This window comes from Paramisgurnus dabryanus, chromosome 2 (genome assembly GCF_030506205.2).
Source record: "Paramisgurnus dabryanus chromosome 2, PD_genome_1.1, whole genome shotgun sequence".
In the NCBI taxonomy this organism is placed as follows: Eukaryota; Metazoa; Chordata; class Actinopteri; order Cypriniformes; family Cobitidae; genus Paramisgurnus; species Paramisgurnus dabryanus.
The window spans coordinates 23,653,921-23,672,104 of record NC_133338.1 but is presented as its reverse complement, the minus strand read 5'-3'; the positions used below and the strand labels follow the sequence as shown (position 1 = coordinate 23,672,104).

Sequence of the window (18,184 nt, the reverse complement as noted above, 5' to 3'; positions counted from 1 at the left end):
TACGTTCATCTAAATAGGCTAGGTGTAGGCCCCATGCACATCATAAAATAATAATCATGGATTATATTAAACATTATGAAAATAAATGCATATTTTTATATTTATATTACTTTTCATAAACGAAAATATGTATGTTTTTATTTTAATGATGTTTAATACTATAACATGTTAAAATATGATGTTACTTTGTCCTCTTTACAGCTATGGCTCTCTGCAAAGGACCACATATTATGTGCGAAAATCTTCAGTGTCCCGTCTGTCTGGATGTGTTCACTGATCCAGTAACCATTCCATGTGGACACAGCTTCTGTAAGACCTGCCTGAATGCATGCTGGGAGTACAGTCAGGATTACGCATGTCCATACTGTAAAAATAAAAGCAACCAGAAACCTGATATGAAGTTCAATGCTGTACTTAAAGCGATTGTGGAACTCTATAAGAACAACACAAAAGGTAAATATGTATAATTTTTTGTAGTGCAGTGTAAGTGTTTTTAATAATCAAGAACGGAAGTTGTGTTGGCTAACACCAAATGTTTTAGTGATAAAGTTAATACTTGCTCCACAGATTTGTCTCAGCATGAAAAAATAACTGAGTGAACTAGTGTTGTCTTTATATTTAAAAATTATTTGATTTTCTTTTGTCTTTAGGACTATCATCTGCTGATGGTCCATTATCAGAAGAGCTCCAGTGCCCCATCTGTCTGGATGTGTTTAATAATCCAGTCACAACTCCATGTGGACACAACTTCTGTAAGACCTGTCTGAAACAATGCTGGCACAACAGTCAGGATTGTTCTTGTCCAGTCTGTAAAGAAATGTTCAATGAAAGGCCTGATCTAAAGAGTAACACAGGTCTTAGAGAGATTGTGCAGGTCTTCGAGGAAACATCAGGTATATACATTTTCAATGCATTCTCTAATGTGACTCTTAGCCAGTATGTGATGCTAGTTTGGCTTATGAGACCAGTGTTGGGTGTAACTAGTTACATTAGTTACTGTAATTAATTTCTTTTTCCTTACAAAGTAAGGGATTACTCTTATTTTTCTAGACATTTAATAACAGTTACTTCTGATGTAATTGAACTAAATAATCTGTATGGACTGTAGAACAATCATATATAGCCTAATACAATAGTGTATCTAGCTTAAAAATTTTAAAGGTTGAAATTCATGTGTTTTATGTATCTTTCTCACTTTAAATACTTTGGTGAGTTAACAAGATGGAGAATAACTCTAGTGTAGTTTCCAAATTAACTGTTGGTTATTAGCATGAATATTACTGATATATTGTCTGTTTATTGTTACTTAACTCTTTCCCCACCATTGACAAGTTATTTCGTCAATTAAGAGAAAACATTTGCATACAGAAAAACGTGTTTCTGAAGAAATTTTATGTTAATATGCAATACCGCGATTATCCACTAGATGGCTAGATACCAAATCTATGAAAAGCCAAAACGTTATTTACAAATTTTAAACGTATGTTTTGATAATCATTCTGAATCTGATCTCTTACAAAATTCCTTTACAAAAATGCAATTATATCAGCTTTTTGTTAAGAAAAATATTTTTTAAAGAAAAATAGCCATATTAAAGAGCACATATTAATGTCCAATTCTGCTAAACCTTTCTCTAAATCCTTAATCCTACCCACTTCCTACTAATACTTAAACTTAACAATTACTTTACTGCTTATTAAGTATTAATAAGCAGTAATTGGTACTAAATTTAGGCAAACTTAGTTATTAGTTAGATAATAGTGAGAATTGGACCTTAAAAACCTTCAGCTTGTTAAATATGTTTTAATTGAGTTATGTTTGTTTTGTGGTGATTTTTAAAGGTTATAAGAGGGAAACAGTAATGGTAGAATATTGGCCAGCACTAGAAAGAGAGGACCAAGAAGAGACACTGGTTAAACCCTCAGGTAAGTTAGTAACATACTGAGGTTGTTCCCTTTAAAAAAATTATGATAACCATTTAGTTTTCCCTGACTTGTTTTTTTTTTTATATTTTTTGTTTATGTATTATTATTTAGTTTCGTTTTTCCAAGTATTTTCTTTGTTTTCTATTCATGGCTTCCTCTATCCTGACTGAAGACCAGTACGATATCTGTCTGGATGTATTCAGTGCTCCATGTGGACACAACTTCTGGAAAATCAGTCCGGATTATGACTGGCCTTACAGTAAAGAAAAAGTCAGTGAGAGGTCTGATCTCAGAGAGTCGAAATCAGTTTGGTCTGAATCTGAAATCTGTCAGTGTCAGAGCTCCGCAACTGAACGGAGAGAGAGAATCCTAAACATAGAGCAAGTCAGAATGATTGGGCTTGTGGGAAATATAAATCCCAATATACGCCGAAAACATGAGAGAAACCAGGAGCTGTTCTTTAAAGATTTTCATGCAAGCACAAATGTGTTCTGTGCTGAGGAAGATCACAAAACTCAAAACACTGCTCCTGTGGATGAGAAGAGTGCAGAGGTGAAGGTAAGCCTGGTAATTTTATTAAGTAAAATTTAGCAACTGTAAAGAAGTAAAGCCTCTGTCTTTTCCCCTCTCATCAGACTCAACTTGAAGTCACAGATGTGCCTTATCCAGGGCACAATGAAGAAAGAGAAATAAATAAAACACTTGGTCAAAAGGAGCAAGGTGAGTCTAACAGCTTTATATAAACTGATAGTGCAGATATAAAAACAGAATGAAATTTAGATTTGTTTATAGCAAGTATAATTGTTGAATTAAAACTATAATTTTATTACAAAATCACTCTGTTGAGATATCATTGTCAGGTAAGATTCTGTACATACAATTACTACTGTACTATAAAGAATAAATGATTGTTTGTAAATTATATTGTTTTAAATATCATCTATTAATGAAATAAAATGCCCTAAGGTGGCTGAATCATTGCTGCTTATATCTTACAGAAATGACTGCCTGGGTCATTCCTCATTTCAGAGGAGAAATTTCTCTGTACTGAAGGTTTAAAGAGCTGTCTGACAGTTCTTTCAGGCTTGCCTACAAAACCCTTTTCTCATTTAATCCAAACCATATAATCACTTTTATATAGAATGTATTTAGATTACCGAATATACAGTTATAACATGTTTCCTGTAAAATAAGATCTACTGCAGGAAGGTGAATCCAAAGGCCTGCCTGTGTATTATTTGTTTGTTTCTTATCTTTATTACAGAATCAAAATATCATCATTTTAAGTGATTTGTGTAATATTATTAATTACCTGGTTAATTAATTAGTTAAGCTTTCTACATTCTTATATCTTTATTAATGTTAGTAAACTGTGGCACTTTTCCAACAGTAAAATTCTGACTACTCCAATCACAATACTTTTTTGAATGTAACTGTTTTCCAATTACCAATCAATTTAACTGAATATGGTTATTCATCATTTGTACATAACATGTAGGTGTCATTTACACTGGGGACGCAAGGGACATGTCCCCACCACTTTTTGAAACGGCTGATTTTTTCCCCACCACTTTTTGAAAGCATTTGGTTAAAATGTTCTGAAAAAATCAACGACTTACACTGCAAAAATTACTTTCTTACTTAGTATATTTGTCTTGTTTTCAGGAGAAATATCAAAAAATTCTTAAATCAAGATGCTTTTTCTTGATAAGCAAAATGACCTAAGAAAATAAGTCTAGTTTTTAGACAAAAAATATACAATTTAAGTGAATTTGTGATTAAAACAAGCAAAAATGTCTGCCAATGCGGTGAAAAAAAAATCTATAAAATAAGATTTCTTTTTTCTGAAACACTTAATTTAAGCAAAATTTTCTCACACCATTGGCAGATATTTTTGCTTGTTTTAAGCACAAATTCACTTTAATTGTAGAAATCATTTTGCACATCAAGAAAATACATCTTGATTTAAGAATTTTTTGATATTTCTACTGAAAACAAGACAAATAATACTAAGAAAGAAAGTTAGATTTTCAAGAAAAAAATTCTTAGTATTTTTGTCTTGTTTTCAGTAAAAATATCAAAAAATTCTTAAGATGCTTTTTCTTGATAAGCAAAAATTTAGTTTTTAGACCAAAAATATCAAATTTAAGTGATTTTGTGCATAAAACAAGCAAAAAAAAATCTGCCAATGGGGTAAGCATTTTTTCTTGAAATTTTCTTGAATTTAGTATTTAAGAAAAAATTTCCAGATTTTCTTGCTTACCCTATTGGCAGATTTTTTTGCTTGTTTTATACACAAAATCACTTACATTTGGTATTTTTGGTCTTAAAACTAGACTTATTTTCTTGGGTCATTTTGCTCATCAAGAAAAAGCATCTTAATTTAAGAATTTTTAGATATTTTTTACTGAAGCAAGACAAAAACACAAAGAACATTTTTTCTTGAAAATAATTTTTTGCAGTGTACGACGGTTTTGTGGTCCAGGGTCACATATGTTGCGTTGTGTGCTTATAGTGTGTTTTCTTTTACATATGTAATGAATTTCATTGTAATCATTGAATTAATGTGCTGCTGTTTTATACAGTATGATGCTTTGGCACTGTTCGGTTGAGCTGGTGTTGCAGGGACTGTCGATATTGTTGAGAGTTTTATGCTGAGTATTTTCATGTTGTTTGACCGGCCTACACTATGCCCATTTTGAGCTGTTATTCAATATTTTTCCTGTCCAGCTGTTATGTTTTTTCATCTGATCTTTTGTCCCCACCACTTTTCAACACAAACCCTGTCACTAAACAAAATACAGCCTGGAGTGTAAGCAACTTGGTTATGCAAATCAAATCAACTTAAAATTTTGACCTGTGATTAGTTGCCATAACTTATAAAAACAAGTTAAATTTTTTTAACTTAATTTTTTAAGTTAAAGTCACCATAAAAATAAAATGAAAAACTGTCATTTGTTTTGGAATATTGTGGTATTTTTTTACAAATTACTTCTCTGTTAGCTCCATTATTTTTATTGTTGATTTGATATTCATAATCATTTTGTGTATCATTTAACATACACAACTCTGTCACAATCTTCTTTAATTTTATTGCTTTTGATCAATTAAACTCTTTCTAAAACTAAATGAAAAAAGTTGTCCAGTGTTTCTATGTTTAGAGAGCTTTTAAATCTATTTTTAATTTTATGTTAATATTTTTTGTTATCGCCAATGCTTTGTGCTATAAACACTTTGGGATAAAAAATACAGTTACCAATATTTCAACAGGTACTGTAACTCTATATAATCTGCATGTAAATGAATATTTTTCCATTTTATTTGTTTTATTAATATTGTAAGTGCAAGCAGGTGATCATTACGAAAACCTTCAAAAAAAGAGATTCTTGGCACATCCACCAACCCTATGTGTATGTGCTAAAGAAATAGTTTTAGTATCTCAGTGCTACTGTATATGACACAAAATTCTTTATAGTGAGCAGAATTTTTTGCTTGTTTTAAGCACAAATTCATGGCGTCAATATTTGACGACACTTGACCATGCGTCAATATGTTGACGCGGAGGGTATACCTTTCGGGTAATTTTTTGACGAACTGGGGACTTCAATACTATTAAGTCCGTTGCATTCTCTTTCCTATTTTCTTACCATTTTCGCGTCGGTTTAGGGTTAGATTTACATAATGACATCCCTACCCAAACCTAACTCTGACCCCAACGCCAGGTGACAACTGTTTAATTTCGCGTACCTAACTCTAACCCCAACGCCAGGTGACAACTGTTTAATTTCGCGTACACTGTTTAATTTTGCGTAATCTAACCCTAAACCGACGCGAAAATGGTAAGAAAATAGGAAAGAGAATGCAACGGACGTAATAGTATTGAAGTCCCCAGTTCGTCAAAAAATGACGCGAAAGGTATACCCTCCGCGTCAACATATTGACGCATGGTCAAGTGTCGTCAAATATTGACGCCATGGGGTGAGACTGTGTTAAAATGTTATATTTTTTGTATAAATGCTAGATTTATTTTCTTAAGTCATTTTGCTTATCAAGAAAATACATCTTGATTGATGTTGAGTTTTCAGATATTTATACTGAAAACAAGACAATAAAAACTAAGTAAGATTTTTTGAAGTTTAGTAAGATCTTTAGGAAAGTTACAGTAGCCCATTTAACTGACCTGCATTTTCATCAGATGTTTGTATATTCTTTGAAAATACTTCAAAAGTGTCCATAAGGTGCGTGCACACACGCACGCACGCACACACGCACGCACGCACGCACGCACGCACACACACACACACACACACACACACACACACACACACACACACGGGGACATTCCATAGACGTAATGCATTTTATACTGTACAAACTGTATTCCCCTTACCTACCCCATTCCCTAACCCCAACCATCACAAAAAACCTTCTACTACTTCACATTTTCAAGAAACATCATTCTGTTTGATTTATAAGCTTGTTTCCTCATGGGGACCTCAAAATGTCCACACAAGGTCACAAAAATACTGGTATTCCTATCTTTATGGGGACAAATGGTCCCCACAAAGTGATAATTACCAGGTACACACACGCACGCACACACACACACAGAGTTTATAAGGATTCTCCATATAGAATTAAAGGCGGGTGCATGATTTTTAAAAAACACTTTGGAAATGGGAGTCAGGCCGAGTACCTAAACACACTTGTAGCCAATCAGCAGTAAGGAGCGTGTCTACTAACCGACATCGTTGCCTGGGTTGCTTATGTGTGGGGAGGGTCTATTAAAAGAAGGTCCAGATTCTATTGGGGTAGGGGCGTGTTTGTTTAGGTGATATCAAATGTCAACATTGGCTTTCAGACATCATGGACCCTGCCTTTAATGATTTTAACTGTAGAAATATTCTATCCTCTTCCACACTAATCCCTGACAGAACACATCAGGCATTTTATTTAAAAATCGAACACCATTTAGTGTGTTTACTAAGCGATGGGTCATTGTACAGAACCACATTTACAAGTATTTTCAACAATGTTTTACATGCCTTGTTAATTCAACACCCTTTTCTTGCTCCTTTCTTTCCTTATCATCTTTCCTCTTCTTCCTCTGCGCCAGACTGATAGTGCCATCTTTTCATTTTTTTTACTTTGCACAGTTTACGCTAATAAACATTATTGACAAACAGAAGAACAAGCAAGTAAATTTCATTTTCACGCACGGCAAGGTGGCCACAGGGGCCCTAATCAAATGCTTATTGCTTATTAGGTAGCGCCAGGACTGTTTATTATAATAAAACTATGGTAATTTTTAGTACGTGTATGTCAGTGGCGAACCGTGGGTACTTCAGCTGGGCCTTCAAAATATGCAATGAAGTGCAAATGCCTCTCCATCCATAATACTAGGCTATTCGTATTTCCTTAAATCATACAGTGAACGTGTAAAAATTCTGAACACGCAAAGTTGAATTACAGAATGGGCATTGTCTGCCTTTAAATGCAGTTTTAAAGTTTAAAATGACTTTAATCTAACTGATAAACACAAATACAGATTCTGCTGCTCTGTAATGACAGGGGCTCTGTAAATTTGCATTTAACAAGCTTAAATTATGTTCTTTTAATTTATTTTTTATTTTTTGGAAATATATATTTAGCTGTAGGATACCTTGTTAATCTTTTTCATAAGGGGAAATATAGCACCCTGCGTTCTCAGTGCACCTCCTTGTGGTTTAAGATATCCAGGGCTCGCAAAATCGCTAGCCCGAGTCCCCAGGTCCCGGGGCTATTACGAATTCTTGTTGGGCTACCAAAATGTATCTCCGCCCTGCCCATCGGGTATAGCGAGGTAAAAAATATTTGAATGTTTTCGCATTCTCTCAGATTTAGTTAGGAAATTATATTGTATGTAATTCGGCATCGTCTGTCAGTCATTACTATCCTCACGTAACAAGTGAAACTGTCAGGAAGTAAAAGTATAATTATTAAACCCATTATTTTTCTCGTGTTCGCGTCATATGCACAGGCTCCTCTGCACGCGCTTCTCCCAGCTGTGCTCTTCACGCGTAGCCTGGTTAGCCAGACCTACATCAAGATGTAAGGTCTGGCAACTCTTCACACAAACGGCTCAATGCAAGGGGCGGGATATAAGGTTGTCCCTCAAAATGCCTCTGCACGCAATAGGATAGCGCTATGACGGATCAGAGCAACGAAGAAGGTGACGTAGTTACCGTAACCAGTCGGCAAAACTCCAAACACATCTTTCTTGCTTAAAAAGGACTTCAGTAGGGTTTATTTGCTCTTCTCTCAAAGAAAAACATAAGTCTAAGTCCTCCAGAGTCGCGGCCAAAGCCGCTTCAAAAGATAGCTGTTCGCCAGCAGCAGCAGCCATTCTCTGTTTTCAAGTAGGAACCGTTGCAGCTCTGTCGTCATCATGTTAAGCCCGCCCCACAGACGCTACACACGATGTGATTGGCCTGACCAAATTTTGGTTTTTGGACCGGTTAAGTGTATTGTGAGTGCCTAGACTAAACCCTGGCAGCAAATATATTTTGCGGCCGCTAGGGTGCGTCTAGATTTCTAGGCTACTTCACGCGGGTACTCGTGAAGTAATTTCGTTTTTACCTCAGCCCTATCAAGCTAGCCACAACGTCAATCATGTTTTCCGCCATTTACCTCAACCACTCTCACCGCAGAAATTCGGGCCATAAGACTGTATTAATATTAACGGTCTATGATCTTCGTCTTTGGTGTTTTACGGCAGCTCGCATCCAGTTTGTTGCATGATTAGCCGTGTGTCTCAATCAGCTCCCTTGTTCAGTAGTCAGGGCACTGATCAGGGAGTCGGCCATTTTAAGCATAGATATGTATATAAAGGCTAGATGGCTCAAGGCGGAGTCAGCTGTGTCGTCACTTGGCGGCCATCTTAGGTCAGTGCTGCCATAGTGCTGCTCCCTGCTGCTGTGGACGGAAGGTGAGTGACCTACGCCAACTAAAAATGCTCGTAACTTGCTGAATTCTTGACGGATTTACAAACGGTTTGGTTTTTTACAAACGTTATTAACGTGGCTATAATTATGGATGCTTTAACATGTTTCATGAATTTTTTATTTATTTTTAGTATACGTATTCAGTGTCATAGGTACATCTTTGACGTTTATAACAAACCAATCCGTTTGAAAATCGGTAAAAAATTAAGCAAGTTATGGTCATTTAAAAGTACCTGCATCATTAAAACTCAATACGAGTGAGCGAGCGCCCTGTCCTAAGATGGCCGCCAAAATGCGGACGTTCAACTCAATTGGCCATCAGCGCGGACGAGCCATCTAGCCTTTATATACATATCTATGATTTTAAGGGCTGTCTCAATCGCAAAATCCGTTCAGTGCACTGGAACGTTCGTTCCCTAAAAATTCCCACAATGCAACGCAAAAACATCGATGTTCCCTATCATAGATATGTATATAAAGGCTAGATGGCTCAAGGCGGAGTCAGCTGTGTCGTCACTTGGCGGCCATCTTAGGTCAGTGCTGCCATAGTGCTGCTCCCTGCTGCTGTGGACGGAAGGTGAGTGACATACGCCAACTAAAATGCTCGTAACTTGCGGAATTCTTGACGGATTTACAAACGGTTTGTTTTTTTACAAACGTTATTAACGTGGCTATAATTATGGATGCTTTAACATGTTTCATGAATTTTTTATTTATTTTTAGTATACGTATTCAGTGTCATAGGTACATCTTTGACGTTTATAACAAACCAATCCGTTTGAAAATCGGTAAAAAATTAAGCAAGTTATGGTCATTTAAAAGTACCTGCATCATTAAAACTCAATGCTACGAGTGAGCGAGCGCCCTGTCCTAAGATGGCCGCCAAAATGCGGACGTTCCACTCAATTGGCCATCAGCGCGGACGAGCCATCTAGCCTTTATATACATATCTATGTTCCCTATGTTCCCTAACCGGAAATCACGTGACCTTTTCTGACGCTCGCCACCCGAACATCACGTGATCCAACTCAATAAACTTTATGAAATGTAACAGAACTTTTATAAAGACAAACGTTTGTTTTAGTTGTAAATATAAACACACATTGCTACACAGTAAGGGACCACAATCTACTCAATATTTAAAATAATAATATTTATTTAAAATTGTAAATATATTTATTACATTTAAAATGTACCGGTAATTATATGCCTCCAATTTTATGCACAGATATGTAAGAGAATAATGACAGCATTTTCCACAATGTACTGTTTTTTAAAATTAAGTCAGAGAGATGTTAGCTGTGTCCCAATTCAGGGGCTGCGACCTTATAAGCATGCGACCTTAAATATGAGCACTCGGTCTTTCAAGGTGGCAGCCTCAGAAATCCGCGAAGAGAACTGAAATGAGACGGTCTAACCTTGGGATGACCCATAATTGGCGTCACCTGCTGCGCCTGTTAGCAGGACATAGCGGAAACGTTTCTGACTTATTAAAATAAATATGAAATCAGAAAAATATTAATTTAGTTTATAAAATATGACACGTTGATGTAGATTAAACTATTCAACAGTATATTAAATTTAATTAATCAACCTTAGAAATATATGCATCATAAAAATAATAATATTAACACAAAACATAACTTATAATACTAAAACAGTGACAAACTTTTTTTGATAAATACACACTTTTATTTAATGAAGGTTTTAATTGTTTATTTTAGAATATCCAGCCGCCGTTGCAGGCGCGCAATGAATCTTGGGATATCCTCGGCTGTTAAGGATCCATTCGTTCTATCCTTAACATCGCGGAGAAATGAGGACGCATTTTGAGGCTTCATTCTAAGCATCCTTCGAATTGAGACGGCCTTACCAGCCTGAAGTCGCGCTGCTGTGACGCAATCGGTCTTAAAATACGTCCTTACAAGGTCGCAGCCCCTGAATTGGGACACAGCTGTTGGTTTTGCCGGTTGTTGATGAGTAACAGCTGTGAATAATCACAACGCGCTTAAGCAGCCACGTGACAGAAAAATAAGTGAACATTGTCCCAATGTGAAGTGAGCTAGGGTCCTTACCAGTGCCCGAACCTGTGTACACGATATACTGATTCACGACCTCGGGAGCTAGGGAACGAATTGAGACACACGGTAGGACTTCATGAAGGCTTACAATTGCTGGGTCCCAATTCGCCTACTTATACTACGACCTAAAAGTATGTACTGTTTTTGTGAGGAAAATGTACGTACTTTTGAGTGTGTAGCAAAAGAGTATGCACGTTCTGGGACGTACTTCGATGACGTCATGCAAAGTGAACGACAACGTGGTTGCCTAGTTACGCACACCAAACGCAGGTCGTTTGTGAGGCGGCTGGTTATGATGTTCATGTGTGCAACAATGTGTGTAATGAAAGATACTTATTTTAAAGGACAAGTTCGGTATTTTAGACTTAAAGCCCTGTTTTCAGATTGTTTATGGTCAAATAGAATGGTTTTGACTGAAATTTCGACATTTTCGGCTGCCCTGAGAATTTTCGCGTGTTTGTGTTTCAGCTCAGACCTCTACAATGGGTCTATAGGTGCACTGGAACAATCCTTCCTAAAATGCATTAAACTTTCGTTTACAAAGACGTGAAACTCACCGAGTGGTCAGGGTTGTTTACTGGTATGCTCACACAAAAATCGCTGCAAAAGACGCATTCCAACAGGTTTTATCGTAGTTTTTACCAACTCCATTGACTGTATTAGACGTCCTGTGAGGTACGGTATTACTCCGCGCCGGGAACTTTGTTTCTATTCTTGCAATTGGCAAAGGCGGATTAGCGCCACCACCTGGGCTGGAGTGTTTATTATTCAAGCTCTAAGCGGAAGAATGTACGGGTGTGAGGCGTTTGGGGAAATAGGTCCACAAGTTAACAACGAATGCTAAAACAGCTGTTGGAATGCGTCTTTTGCAGCGATTTTTGTGTGAGCATATCAGTGAACACCCCTGACCACTCGGTGAGTTTCATGTCTTTGTAAACGAAAGTTTAATGCATTTTAGGAAGGATTGTTCCAGTGCACCTATAAAGCCATTATAGAGGTCTGAGCTGAAACACAAACACGCGAAAATTCTCAGGGCAGCCGAAAATGTCGAAATTTCAGTCAAAACCATTCTATTTGACCATAAACAATCTGAAAACAGGGCTTTAAGTCTAAAATACCGAACTTGTCCTTTAAAGTCAAAATAGTTAAAGTTTATAGTATAACTATTGTTTAACGTATTTTATGCTTATTTTATACTTATGTTTGCAAATCAGAAATACCGCGATGAAAATGAACCATGCTTTTACTATAGTAAAAGTTTAGTAACCATATTTCTTAATAAAGTTAACATTTGTACAGCCACAGTATTACTACAAATAAGTCAGTGTGGTTAAACTATGATTAGTGTAGTAAAAGGTGTTTTTTTCATAAGGGTTTATAGTAAGGTATAAATCTAAGACAGAAACATAAAAAGAAATACATAAAAAAGACACATGCATGACACAGTACTACAGCCATGGTACTTTATTTTCACAACATCAACCGAATATTACGAGACAATGAACGATAACTTTAATTAGGGTTAAACATTTAAATTCTTACACTTAAAAGCTGAGGGCGCATCTCCGCTGCTGCGTCTGGCTGCCATATTTACATCACCACAAAGCTCCTCCCTCCCGCACGCAATGGGTTGTGGGCAATATTAGCCGTTAGAGTGTGGATCGATCTGCACTTCGAAATCTAACCGGAAATAGTAGACCATCCGGGTATCTTTGGGATACTCATTTCAACATACTACGTTTTGGGACGTACTAATTCTAGTTTCGAATACTATTTAGGACGGATAGTATGCGAATTGGGACTCAGCAAATGTTTTGTTTTTTGCCCGCCCACTTGAAATCAAAACGTGATTGGTCGATTTGCCCGTCACTCTCCACACCAAAATACATAGCTTGGCCTTCCCTGGGATTCATGAAGTCCTAACCAATGAATGAGCCAGATAACCGGGCCTTAATAGAGACAGACGATTCTGATTGGATTAGATGTTTTCATGACATGAACCTGACAGTAAGCTTAACGTTAGAACATAGATGAGAGAAAATATATTACATGTATTGTATTAAATTGAATTAAATAGAAATTTAAAAATGTAAAAACATATTTTTATTGAATATTTTATTTATTTGTATTATTATAATAAAAAATCTTATGAAATTTTTAGGCCTTCTCTGAAGGCGTAGAAGGCCCTGAAGGTTCCCCACTGGTGTATGTACTAAAGTATGTGTATGTATTTTAAGCTTCTTTCACAGTCACAGAGTGATCCAGGGGTATGTGTGTGTTTATACATTTGTAGCATTTATGTCCACATCGTGTTTAGTTAGCAGTTCTGGTCGATGTGGTAGCCAACTGCAGCCTGTATGGATCCTCAATAGCAGCATGTACTCTGCCTCTGGCTGATGAACACTTCCAGTAGATGAGCACAGCAGCAGGCAGCAGAGAGAAAACAGCACTGAGGCTCAACACTACCTGCATAAGGATTTCTGCTTTAGCCAGTGACAAAGTGGAAACTGTGGTGACGTCTAAATTCAGTCTGGGATGAGTGGCATCTTCCTCTGTCTTGTCACGATATCTAAAATAGACACAGGATACAACGCGTATATAGTTGTATTGTCAATTTACATAAAACTAAACAAAAGATAGATTAAAATGTGTCAAAAAGATAGATTAAAATGTGTCAAATTAACACCAACCTTTCTCTGCATGTCCCAAATGAGTGTTGTGTTTGGGTGTGAGTTAAATCAGAGAATTCACATAATCTCTTGTTTGGGCAGAAAATGAAACCCTGATAATCAGGTACCTGTGAAATTTAAAGAAATAAAGTTATGAGGTAAATGCAGCATCACATAAAAGTCATTTTGGTCAACATACATCAGAGAAAACTACTAATGCTTTTCTGACAAACCTCAATGCTTTCTCCTGCTGGACAATCCAACCAATCAGAATCCACCACCTGGATTTGATACCTGTTTATTCCTGTGCACCTGTGTCTATAACAATAACCTGCAACTGGCTGACTGGAGGATGAATGACCCTAATAAAACAAACATTTGTGTTATTTAGTAAGAGTCCTGATATCTGCAAGGAGCAGAATTGACACATTTATAAACATTTATTGTATGTAGGTAAGAGCAACAAGTGCAACACCTTTCTGGTGAGGTTAGATATGAAACATCGACTGTCAGAGCCAAAGATTTCACCTCTCTGTGCCTCCAGTCCACTGCTGCTGTTATTCTGCTCTTTCCAGCACTCACTCTGATGAAGAACAATTACATTACACCATAATTACGATGATGAGAGATGTGTTGTGTTAAAAGTCCCCATGTAGCCGATAATTTTATCACTTTACCCCCATCTTTGAGCATCATAATAGCATATGTAAAGGTTTTTCCTGTGACAGTAATTTCTGCATACTTTAAAACTTCTTAAATGTTATTCCCTTATTTAGGATCTATGAATATGCAAATTAAGTCCCGGCCTCTACTCAACTCAGCACAGCTCAGACCATAGAGACAGAGCGCAGCTCGTCATAACCTGAAAACCATGCCCACCGGGGGGGGGGGAACAATCCAGCCGTCTCCATTGACTTTGTATTGCGAGAGTCTGCCTCCTTGTCATTTCTGTCTTATAACAAAATACAGAATAATGCATAAAAGCTGCTGTGTGACAATTATGTACTGATAACAAGCCAAAAAACCCAGAAATAAGTTTTTATAAGCTGTCGAGCCATAAAAAGCCTTTAAGGAGAAAAAAGTGGATCGGCGACTACGTTTCCCCCTAGTGGACGAAGTTCTATTAATTGTAGTACTATGAAAAGTTGCCTGTTTCCACTTTTGTGTCTTTAAACGCTTGTTTTTTGGGGTCGACAGCTTATAAAAACTTATTTACAGATTAAACTTAAACAAACAGAATAATACCTAAAAGCTGCTGTGTGACAAGTTTTTATAAGCTGTCGACCTTAAAAAAAAACAAGCGTTTAAAGACACAAAAGTGGAAACAGGCAACTTTTCATAGTACTACTAATATGTAAAACTTCGTCCACTAGGGGGAAACGTAGTCGGCAATCCACTTTTTCTCCTTAACGCCCCATTCAGACAGCCAACGACCAGCAGTTGCAGAGCGACGCGATCTCATTCATTTCAATGGAAACCGGGCGACTTCCGGCGACACGAGCCAAAGTGACCGTTGGCGACTGTATGGGCGTGTCCAGTGACGCGAGAAAGTTAAGAAAAGTTTAACTTTATGCAAATGTCGAGCGAATTTTTGGAGCGACTACCAATGAGAACAAAGCAGTGGAGGTCACGTCATCCTTCTCTAGTCAGTTACTGTTGTGGATGGTACTCATTTGTTTATGACAAGCAGATTTAGAAACGCCTCATTATAAGAGACGAGCGACACACAGCGATAACAGTGGTAAAGGCTGGGTTTTACGGCTCGACAGCTTATAAAAACTTATTTCTGGGTTCTTTGGCTTGTTAGTTATACATAATGTCACACAGCAGCTTTTATGCATTATGCTGTTTTTTGTTATAAGCCAGAAATGACATGGAGGCGGCCTCAAGCAATACAAAGTCAATGGAGACGGTTGGATTGTTTCCCCCCAGTGGGCGTGGTTTTAAAATTTGCATAACTGCGCTCTGTCTCTACAGCATAGACTGTAAAAAAAGATGGAGGACGCCTGTTCGCTCTCTTCCATTGGTGAAAGTGAAGCCGCCAGTGTCCCGATACGACGCTGACATCTTGGGCCTTGAGTCTGCGCAGTAGTGATTTCGGGACCAGTCATGCGCAGTAGTGAGCAGGTAGTAAAGCCGCAAAATCAAGACCCCGCCCTCGCTCTCACAGAATGCGCATATCACACGATATCACAGCTGTCAATCATGACGTGACACCACCGTTTTTATATCATTAAATAACTTACTAAACACCAACTTATTTTAAAAACAAACATTTGAATTCACATCAGCGTGATAAAAACTACAGTAAATGACAGAAACCAGCTTCGGAAAAAAGATAATTGAAGTGTAATTAATTTTTTTAGTTGGTCTTAAAGGAATAGTCTACCCTTTTGCCATATTAAACTATGTTAATACCTCAACTTAGACAAATTAATACATATCTATCTTTTTTACAATGCGTGCACTGTACAGCGTGTTGTCAATGTGTTAGCATTTAGCCTAGCCCCATTCATTCCTATGGTACCAAAAAGGGAAGCCACCAAACACTTCCGTGTTTTTCCTATTTAAAGACTGTTACATGAGGAGTTATACAAGTAAGTATGGTGGCACAAAATAAAACTTTTTTTGGTACCATAGGAATGAATGGGGCTAGGTTAAATGCTAACACATTCATAACGCACTGTACAGTGCACGCATTGAAAAAAGATAGGTATGTATTAATTTGTCTAGCTTGAGGTAATAACATAGTTTAATATGGCAAAAGAGTAGACTATTCCTTTAAGTCCAATTGAATAACATGGGGAGGCGGGGTTTATGACCTATACTGGGACCAGTCACTGGGGGGCGATCGAGACGTTTTGGCTTTACTTTTCAGGGCTTGTGCGGCACGCTTGCTCTATAAATGTGAATATGCAAATTAGTCCCTGTCTCCATCCTTTAATACACTCAAGTACCAAATCAAGGCAATTTTAAACTGTGGGAAAGCTCAAATATTAGGAACAAACTACTCAGCAATGGTGTTGCATGAGGAATTTGCAAATGGTTTGTTTTAAAGCATATTAAAAATGTGGGACTTTAAGAGAATTAAATACTTAAACCGATAGATTCGAAACAAAATTGATGACTTACAGCATTCGCCAGTGGTTTAAAAATAAAGCAGCCATCCAGGAACTGATCAGTAAGACACTCCCCCTTGTGGAGGTGAAGGTAATGACAACCCAATCCACTACAGGTGTAACAAGATGGAAGATGTTACATACAGATGATTAATTAGCAATAGGTTTTTGTTTGTTTGTTTGTTTGTTTGATTTAATTACCTGCCTGTGCAAAAAAAATTTGAGTTATTGCGACAGGTAGAGAGAGACCCAAACTGACCACCTTCACCTAAAACACACACACACATAAAAAATAGGGTTGACTCTAACAGCAACTTATGTTTGAAATCTATAATATTTTTACAAACGTATTATCTTTCCATCAAGGTTTTACAGAGTCAACATAAGCATCTACCGAATGACAAGAACCAAAAAATAAAAACTCGCTTTATAAGAATTGCTTAATAACAGTTGGTCTCAACAGTGGATGTCTTACCCTCTCCCCACACCAAACTCTGAGCCCGGCTGAAGTTGACCGAGTACCAGCCTGTATCCTGAAGAGCAGCGAGTGTGACCGGATCGATCCGAACCAGTGACGGTTCTGCCAATGAAGCTGTCATTATTGAACCCTGGAGCACACGAGACTCCCAGTGTGATGAGAGACCATCAGAACCAGCATCCTAAGAAACAGAAAGAGTTCAAAAAGACTGAATGTAAATATCCCATCATGCATGTTTCATAAGTTCTGTGTTAGTGTTTAAAGAGATGTTTGTGTGTTCTTGAAGTACCTTGTTCTCTAACGGCGCTCCGAGGTCAGACTGTGTAGAGTTGAGATGTTTCTGCATAGCTCTGATCACAGTCGGTGAATAAAGTCTAACCTGACCCATCTCATCTGTGCTGGTCACATGGCCATAAGACCCACAGTCTTTGTCAGCTAAATAACAAATCAAACAATTACTGACAACAATAACAAGCAATGTACAATAAAAAAATCAGTAATCAATTCAGTAATTCATGCAAAAATGCAATCAAAGATTAGGCAAAAAATAAAACGCTATGGTCTGGTTTCACAGAGAAGGCTTAGTTTAACCCAGGACTAGGCCTTAGTTTGCATATTTTATAAATATGCCTTAGAAAAAAAACTTTACTGGTGTGTATCTTGAGAAAAATCAGTGGCTCTGGCCTATTTTAAGATCTGTCAGTCCAAGACCAAGTTACTTTCAGCTGAGACAGCTTAAACATGTGTTTATTTTGTCTACGACTAGCCTCGTCTGTGAAACCAGGGCTATGTGTTTTTTAAGAATAGAAAAAACATCTAAAACCTAACTTATATATTATATTTGTGTTTTACTTCCTATAATGTAAAGACCATTCTGTGAAAATAACCTTGATAACTCTAATATTGACAGAGGGGTCATTTCAAATAAT

At 37.1% G+C, this 18,184-nt stretch overlaps 2 protein-coding genes across 2 annotated transcripts; one reads left to right on the top strand and one right to left on the bottom strand.

Moving 5' to 3' along the window:
* Positions 1 to 173: 173 nt before the first annotated feature.
* LOC135730780 (uncharacterized) lies at positions 174 to 3,886 on the top strand. The gene is made up of 6 exons (XM_065248696.2): positions 174 to 453; positions 651 to 893; positions 1,842 to 1,925; positions 2,098 to 2,483; positions 2,561 to 2,645; positions 2,924 to 3,886. The coding sequence occupies exons 1-6, from the start codon at positions 204 to 206 to the stop codon at positions 2,974 to 2,976; spliced, it is 1,101 nt and encodes a 366-aa protein (XP_065104768.1). The 5' UTR covers positions 174 to 203; the 3' UTR covers positions 2,977 to 3,886.
* Positions 3,887 to 13,302: 9,416 nt separating this feature from the next.
* Positions 13,303 to 17,552, bottom strand: LOC135730660 (ciliated left-right organizer metallopeptidase). Its single transcript, XM_065248550.2, has 7 exons — positions 17,253 to 17,552; positions 16,979 to 17,045; positions 16,791 to 16,887; positions 14,134 to 14,241; positions 13,892 to 14,020; positions 13,680 to 13,786; positions 13,303 to 13,558 (listed from the first exon to the last, which is right to left on the bottom strand). The coding sequence occupies exons 1-7, from the start codon at positions 17,374 to 17,376 to the stop codon at positions 13,303 to 13,305; spliced, it is 888 nt and encodes a 295-aa protein (XP_065104622.1). The 5' UTR covers positions 17,377 to 17,552.
* Between the last annotated feature and the right edge of the window lie 632 nt (positions 17,553 to 18,184).

Excerpts from the sequence above, each read along its gene's own strand:
- LOC135730780 (XM_065248696.2), top strand. The coding sequence starts at position 204 with ATGGCTCTCTGCAAAGGACCACATATTATGTGCGAAAATCTTCAGTGT. Across the intron at positions 2,484-2,560 it reads AGAAGAGTGCAGAGGTGAAG|ACTCAACTTGAAGTCACAGA; the intron begins GTAAGCCTGGTA and ends CCCTCTCATCAG. Across the intron at positions 2,646-2,923 it reads ACTTGGTCAAAAGGAGCAAG|AAATGACTGCCTGGGTCATT; the intron begins GTGAGTCTAACA and ends TATATCTTACAG.
- LOC135730660 (XM_065248550.2), bottom strand. The coding sequence starts at position 17,376 with ATGACAGCTTCATTGGCAGAACCGTCACTGGTTCGGATCGATCCGGTC. Across the intron at positions 14,242-16,790 it reads TTAAACCACTGGCGAATGCT|AGTGAGTGCTGGAAAGAGCA; the intron begins GTAAGTCATCAA and ends GTTCTTCATCAG. Across the intron at positions 13,559-13,679 it reads TTTGGGACATGCAGAGAAAG|ATATCGTGACAAGACAGAGG; the intron begins GTTGGTGTTAAT and ends TGTCTATTTTAG.